This window comes from Chinchilla lanigera, unplaced genomic scaffold (genome assembly GCF_000276665.1).
Source record: "Chinchilla lanigera isolate Chin_1 unplaced genomic scaffold, ChiLan1.0 scaffold00116, whole genome shotgun sequence".
In the NCBI taxonomy this organism is placed as follows: domain Eukaryota; kingdom Metazoa; phylum Chordata; class Mammalia; order Rodentia; family Chinchillidae; genus Chinchilla; species Chinchilla lanigera.
The window spans coordinates 3,675,686-3,683,940 of record NW_004955517.1 but is presented as its reverse complement, the minus strand read 5'-3'; the positions used below and the strand labels follow the sequence as shown (position 1 = coordinate 3,683,940).

General features: G+C 37.2%; 1 protein-coding gene across 1 annotated transcript in view; it reads left to right on the top strand.

Moving 5' to 3' along the window:
- Nucleotides 1-7,599, top strand: part of Ptprg (protein tyrosine phosphatase, receptor type, G) — a gene marked incomplete at its 5' end in the record, with an annotated part of 676,568 nt that extends 668,969 nt beyond the window's left edge. The window contains 2 exon segments of the mRNA XM_013506946.1: nucleotides 2,596-2,731; nucleotides 3,275-7,599. Coding sequence (XP_013362400.1) covers nucleotides 2,596-2,731; nucleotides 3,275-3,421 — 283 coding nt within the window.
- Nucleotides 7,600-8,255: the final 656 nt, after the last annotated feature.

Here is an 8,255-nt window from a genome sequence, read left to right as displayed (position 1 = left end):
GATATATGTGCACCCAGGTTCATAGCAGCACAATTTGTAATTCCTAAACTGTTGAAGCAACCCAAATGTCCATCCACTGAAGATTGGATAAAAAAATTGTGGTACTTCTATGAAGATAAACTCGAGGCTTTTATAGGTAAATGGTCACAACTAGAGACCATGCTCATAAGTGAAATAAATCAGACCTGCATGTGTAAGAATCATATTATCTCACTAGTGTAAGACCTGAAAGAGTGAATAAAAACTGGGAGGTATGATACACAGTGTGAAATGAAAGGAAAATGCTCAAAAGTAAGGGGTAACTGGGGTGTGGGAAAAGAGAAGGGAAAGAAGGGGAAATTATGTCAGTATGTATATACAGGATAGGTAACATAGTTGTACTACTGTCTTCTGTTCCTCTACAGAAAGGAATAGTTAATGATTACTTGTTTGATCAATCTTGTATATGTGTATTTGTTTTCTTGAGGAATCCCTTTGAAGATATCAATAAGTAATACAACAACCATTGTTAATTTCCTACAAATTTGTCTGTAACCCTGTTTTGTTTGTATTGTTCTTATGCTATTTTGTAAATGGATGTCTGTTTGTTAATATGTTTTCCTTCTTTTATTTCTTAAAATAAAAAAAGAGATTCCCAAAATAATCAATAGAAAAAACAAAGTATATAATAAAATAACACATATCCAGGCCCACCAAAATAATCTTAGGGAACTAAAAATAGGAAGCATCTTCTTTAACCTGATAACCATTATTTGCCTGTAGCTCATATTATTATTTCATACTGGAAACTCAGAAGCTTGACCATGAAAGATACAATATCTGCTCTCACAGCCAGTATAAAAACAATTTAGGTGATAGCCATGGCAGTAAGAGCAGAAGACAGAAGAATAAGCGGTAAACGGGCAACACTAGCATTATTGGCAGATAATGATACAGCCAAGTACACAAGGAACCCAGAATTATCAGAATTTGAACAGAATTCTCCTCTGTGACTGGACACAAGTTCATCATGGGAAAATAAGTAACATCTCCAGACATCAACAGAAACTCTACAGTACCTAGAAATAAGCTTGAAATGGAATTGGCAAAGACTACAGAAAAAATTCAAAACTGACCAAGTAAGTAGAGGCAGACATTGTATTTATGCACAGAAAAATGAAAAACTGGAAAGATGTGAATTTCCTGAAACCCATCTGTATTCAGTGTAATCTAATCAAATGCTAACAGTTCTGTTTTTGAAATTCTGCTTTCAAAATTACTATGAAACAATGGAATGGGGTGGAAGGAGAGAGGTATTTGGAAATGAGTGCGTATGTGGGGGGAAAAGGACGATTCATGGAACTTCGGGGGTGTAGCTCAGTGGCAGAGCAAGTATTTAGCATGTGTGAGGCCCAGCACCAGGGAAAAAAAGAAAGAAATGTACACTATATGTGCTTGAAACACTTAAGAAATAAAATAAATGTAGAGACAGCCAAATGTATTACGGAAATTTGCTTTTTCAAGACTTACTAAAAACCTACAGGAATTGAATATGGAGAGAAAAATAAACAGACTAAGGGCCAAAGTACAGCATTCAACACTAGGCCTGCATTTAGGAAAATTCAGTATACAATAAAATGGCAGTTTATGTCAGTGAGCAATGATCAGACTATTCAATAACAAATCCTGGAACCAGTTATCTGTTGGGAAAAAAAGCAACTAAAGTCAGACCCTCTCCCTTACATCAAAACAAGAATAACATCCAGATAAGTAATTAAACATAATAAATATAATTCAAAAACTCAAGAGAATATCTAAAAGCATATGCAAAAGCTCTGCTTCATTTGGAGCTGTGTGGAGTCACCTGAAACTTAATGACAAGATAAATTCTGAGCAGTGCACCATTAGGTGATTGTGTTGTTGGGCAGACATCACAGAGTGTACTTACAGAAACCTGGAGGGTAGATCCGAGTACCGCCTAACTGCACGTGCTGGTTCCTTTCACATGACTGGCGGAGCAGAGTCTGTGTAACCAGCACCAGCACAGACACCAGAGTGCTGAGTTGCACTAAGACATTACTATGCTTGAGACATCACCAGGCAATAGGAATTTTCCACTCCACTATGCATTAGCAGGGTAATCATACATAGGATTTATGGTTAAATAAAATATTGTGTAGTACATGTCCTGTATTTCTATTTTTATTCTCTAATTCAGTTTAGCTGTTTGAGATAGTTTTAAGTTTTTATTCGGATTGCTTTGCCACTTGCTACTTATTCCAGACCCCACAGTTCAAGTTTCTCTATCGTTTTTCCTATTTTACCCACCCCAGCTCATCCCCAGTACCACATACATTACTATCGCAAGGCTATTTTTGCACCTCTCATTTCATATTAGAGATCAATCTATGCATCTGATGAAGCAGTTGGAAGACTTCACATTCATAAATACATGCTAGCTCTGTGCCAGCTTCCAAATCCCTCCTGTCCAGCATTTCATTCACTTTTCTCTCCTAGAACAGATGTGTATACAGTCTTATTTTCTAAGTAATTTCATTCCAGTATATTCAGTCCCTCATGAAATCTGAAATAGCATCTTTTATTTCCCTCCGTCAGATATGGAGCAGTTTCAGCAGGAATGTTATGTGCCCTTACCACCCTGTCCCAGCAACTAGAGAATGAAAATGCAGTGGATGTTTTCCAGGTTGCAAAGATGATCAATCTTATGAGACCAGGAGTATTCACAGACATTGTAAGTAGTTTTCTGATCTTTAAAACCTGTGTTATGTTTGCATACATTGTAGCACAGGGGTTCTCAGCTGAGAGCAATTTTTCTGCCAGGAGACATTAGGCATTGTCTGCAGATGTTCTGTCACACCTGCAGATGACAAAGGATATTCTGGCATTTAGTGAGTAGAGGCCAGAGATACAGTTAAATATCCTCCATGCACACGGCAGCTCCTAATAACATAGAAATATCTGGCCCCAAATGTCAGTGCAGCAATTGAAAAATTCTGCTTTAGAGTCTAGAGTTGTCTGGTTATAATATGTAGACATTCCATTATCTTACCTGACTTTCAACAATGAGAATAGTTTCCACGTTAACAGAGATAAAATAGATACAAAGAATGTATAGCTCATAATTACACAAGTGATTTTCTTAAAGTTTTTTAGGTAACATTTCTGCTTTTCCTGTCTCCCTAGTAATTTTTTCACAATTCTATTTTTCATTAGTATTTTCATTGCACAAGATCACTATGCTTCTGTGGCTCAAACTCTTCCTCTTGTTTTTCAGGAACAATACCAGTTTGTCTATAAAGCAATGCTCAGCTTGGTCAGCACTAAAGAAAATGGAAATGGTCCCATGGCAGTGGACAAAAATGGTGCTGTTCTAATTGCAGATGAATCAGACCCTGCAGAGAGTATGGAGTCTCTTGTGTGACTAGAATTCTGAAAGGGAACTTCTTTGTAGACTTCTGAAGACTGAAAACTTTCTTGAGGCCTTTTTTGCCAGACTCTAGGTTATACAATAACCCAGTTACTTTTTTACACTGATAAAAGTTTTGATATTTATTTTTTGCCATTTTATGTCTTAATGGTATCCTACCAAGCATTTGCACCTCTGTTCATTTCACACGGTGAAACACAATTTTATCTAGTTTGCACTATATGATCAGTGTTACTGCCTATAATCCAATTACTAAAGCAAATCCCAATGTGACATTCCATGACAACATTCATGCTACCTTTTTGTTCAGTACAGTGAAAGTCTTTGCTATGACAGTGAGTCTTGATTTTATTACTATTGCTGAAGCAGTTACATTCTACTAGCAGGCAGTGTACTTTTCCTTAGTCCTCCCCTCCCGTTTTTAGGCACTGTTCAAGACTGTATGCCTTCTGTACTTTAATGGAGTGGAGGAGCATTGTTTTCTTTTACAGAATACTAGGTTGTTGGGAGCTACTCAGAAGGTCTATCAACATCATGGCCTTGAAAGAGTTCCATTTATGATGGTTAAGAGATCCATTAGGAAATTAGAAGGCTTGGACTGCTTCATGTAAACATCTCTTATTAGTTACAAAGTTATATTCAGAGCTTTTAAAAATGTGTCAAAATAAAGGATAACTCTGTATTACAGCTTTCACAGTAGCTATGTGGACAGTGTGTGTTATTTACATTTAACTTCCTGAAATAGCTATCCCCTAAATGCAGGGCTACCTTTTATAATAGAGACATGGCAATATTTTACATAATTCAGTCATAAGACCCATTAGTCAATCTCCACTAATGCTTCTTGCTTTATAATACTGTACCTCACAGACAATGAAGTAGGATAATGAAGAATTTTGCAGCTGTCTACTCTTGAAACTAGCCCTCTAAAAGTTCCCCACTACTGATGCAGCAATCTGATAAAAATTACCTATCTACTTAACATTCTTTTCTCTCCTTTTCTGCCAAATATTTCCTAATAAATCTCTTAATTTCATTCATTCTTCTACTTAAAATTAAGCTGAAAATAACGTATTAGCAAAAGTCTTGGGAATACTGAAACTCCCACATGAGTAGGTCTTATTGGAAATGAGAGAATTAAGCAATTAGAAAACTGAATAAAAGTTGATGTCTGCATTTTCAAGTAGTTTTTAAAAGGAGATAGCTCTCAATGCTTTTGGGTAGTTAAGCATCAACCACAGATAAACCTTGGTAAAAGATGCCAGCAATCATCAGAGAGCCTAAGGAAGTTACTTGGTCCAACCTCTGGAGCCGCGTTAGGCGTACAGTACAGAAGGGGACAGTTAGGAGACCGGACTCAGTAGAGTTTGCTAGCAATGTAAACTCCTTGCTGAGGTCTGTTACTTCAGTTGCATGTCTGCTTTCATGGGTCAGCCGCTGGCATCACCAGAACAGCCCCATTAAGAATAACAGGGTTTGGCTTCTGTTTATGCCCCAAACCTCAACAAAATGGCCACAGTGGCTGCTGTCATACTTTCTGGGTAGACAGGAAACCATGGGTGGTGATGAGCATGGAAAGTCTATGTTGTGTGGCTTCCGTGAAGTTTGTTGGTGCGATGCTGGAGGCCCAGAGTCGTAAGGAGAATGGGTCCACAGGCCCATTCCACGTCAATGCACTGATGAGGTTGAGTTTCATGGACTACATAATTTACCAGGGTTACTGTCATCCTTTCATCATGCAGATTCCACAATATGGAATAGTCTGCTTTTCAAGAACTGTGTAGGCCAGGCTTAAGCAAAGACATTCAAGTGAGCAGGTTTGTCAAGCTGCATATGCTAGATGACACGGACACCTTTACAGCCCAACAGCTCTCATCAGAAGTGATGCTCCACCTAGCACAAGGAAAGCTTGGTCACAGGAGAACTGCAGCTGCTGAAGGCTGAGAGGTACTGGGAAGGGAAAGGCAAGAGCTAGGTTTTTTAGTCAATTAAGTAGATTAGATGTGTAGATGCTGTGCACCTGACTGAAATGAACTAATGCCTTTGCATAGATGGCATAGTGGCCTTGACATTTTTGACATTTTCCCAGTAAAATTTGAGTTGTAGCTTGTGGTAGAAGTATTCTGAGGGCTCAGTTCATGGAAATGCATACCCTCCAACTCGGTTCTGTGACTGTCTCTTACACAAGTATGTGAGTGATGAGGAAGAAAGACAGCTAGTAAGTAGGATAAAACATAATAAAGGTGACTTAGAAGTCTCTGTAAGATTAATCCACAGATCCTAACCCACTGAGCTATAAGCAGCTGCTCTTGGCCCATCTTGCCAAAGTGGTCTAGACATACTTCACTGAGGAGTCACATTCAGCAGTTCCTTGCTTTCACCACAGAGTGTGTCCTCACTGTTAGTATTCGTTTTTGGAAAAAATATGCTTGCATCTTTCCAGAAGCAGAGAGTTCCAAAAGTAGTATTTTTTTTTTTTTTTTGAGACACAGGCACATTGCTTAAGGTTATACTGAGGTCACTACCATTTGCATTCATAGGGAAAGTAAGTAGCTATCTTAAGTTCACATGTGCAGGTTTACAGAATATGTTGACTATATGGATTTAGCACTAGGTAAGCAGAATGCACACATCATACAAAATTGCAGTGATGAGAACAGGTGGTCACACTGGACATCAAGGACATCTTGTTGCCATGAGAGTTGTTATACCCCTTAGGTATGATGCCGTCTTTTATAGTTAAACAGTTCACTTCTCAAGTTCAAGAAGAATAAGATGACTTGATTTTCCTACTTCTTAACACAGTGGGGCATTTAGAGTCCATTTCAAGTAGAAGAGTCCAGTAAATCCAAAGAAGGATTATGGTGTTCTAGGAGTGGCTGTTGGAGTTTTTAGCCCAGAGTGACACTGAAATCAATCAGGAACCTTAATTGTTTTATAATGACAGCACAACTGCCTTGATAAGACTTTTCTTAAATGCATATATATTTAAAATTAAAATATACATACCAATTTACCAAAGATAGATAGTACTAATTTTAAGCAAAAAATGACAAGAGGAACCCAAACATAATTTAAGAGAAAATAATCAAAATGTAGTTGTCTTAAGAATTTAGTGGTTATACTGGAAAATGCATTTCAATTTTAAAACTTTCTGTTCAAATGGTGCCAGTGAATTTTCCTATGAAGGGAAAAATGCCTGCTTTTTTTTTTTTTTTTTTTTTTTTTTAGGAGCTATGATTTCACGTAACCTTTTGCACTTTCCCTTAGTTGCTATTTAACATACAGTGTCAGCTTTACTTGTCTCTAGGAAGAAGGCATGCTACAAAACTAGGGAGGAATTGTGAAAAATATCTGGCCTCTATTTGTCTTAGCTGTTAAATTATTTTTAGTGTTTTTGTTAAATATTTGCAAAGAAAAGCATTTTCTACAGAGGATTATTAATTTCAAGAAAAATATCTTGAGTTTTAAGAAATAAACATCTCCAAAAAAGGAGACAGTCAATTTTGTAAAATGTCGCAACTCTCCAACATTTGGGGTAGTGACTCCTTTTTGTTAAGACATTTGAAACTAGCAAGCAGCCATTGTTTCTAAAGAATTCAGCCTTCATGTCGACTCGTTTCTTTAACTTCGTTTTGAAATAGCTGAAGTCATTAAAACTGTAAATATTTTGTTGCTTGGGTCAGCATCTTCTGGGAACTTTGTATCTATGGTATATAATCATAGAATTTTATATTTTCATATAAAGCTAAGTTTTTTCTAGTTTCAGCTCCATCATAGTTTTCTTGTTTTCTGTTGCTTTTTCTTTCTGTGGTGGCTATGTGAATTCAACTTTCTGTGTACTGAGATAGAAAGAACCATCTTTGCATTCCGAAAGAATCCAACATGTGTTATTCTTTGAGGCAGTGATTGTGACTGTTGGGCTTTCTTTCTAATTCCACTGACCATTTGTGCAATAGCAGTTAGGCATAATTAGTCACTGAACACATTTGTCACATTGACCCCTTTGGAAAAGGTGATTTTTTTATTTGTTTGGGGCGGGAGGGGTTTTGTAACCTGAACTTTTTTCCCTTTTTCTTCTGTTTGAAACTATATCAAATCATTCTATTATAGTGTTATTTAATATGTAAATTGTATTGCTATACATAAAATAAAGTATGGTTTTTGATGTATTCATTAGTATGAACATTTCTATGAAAATTACTGCATCTAGTAAAAGCAGATTACTAGTTGCTCCAAACACATCACATTAGTACCTTCGTGACTATCTTCTGTTTTCATTTTCACTGTAGTAAAATGAACATTAGTATTCATCTTTGCACAAGTAGCAAACCAAAAAGAAGTACCCTTCCTAGCTCAATTCCTCAATGTTCTTCCTAATTTGAAGAATAAATGGTGACAAGGTTTTATCTGTATATGGAATCAAACTCATCTGTGTTGTAACTCGTAAAATGGTAAACAGAATTCACTTTTGTCCACCCTATCAACTACCTTTGTGGCAACTTCTCCCTCTTATCAATTATTATCTAGCATGAAGGGCAGACTTGGAGAACCCTGGAATCTCTGTATGATTAGTACAGTTGCTTCCACTTTGAGGGAATTCTGGCATTCCCACAAGTCCTTTGGTCCACCATTCTCTCTTTCTCTCATAAGAGGCGCTATTACATTTTCCCTAAGTCACTCAGAATAGAAATCACACCAGTCCCTTCCAGGAGTACAGAGAAGAATAATTCCAGCACAACTGATACAAACCCAGGCTCCTTCAAATGCTACCCGTGGGACCTATAATACCCTACCAGAGAGTACACCAGAGGAGCAGGGATGATCT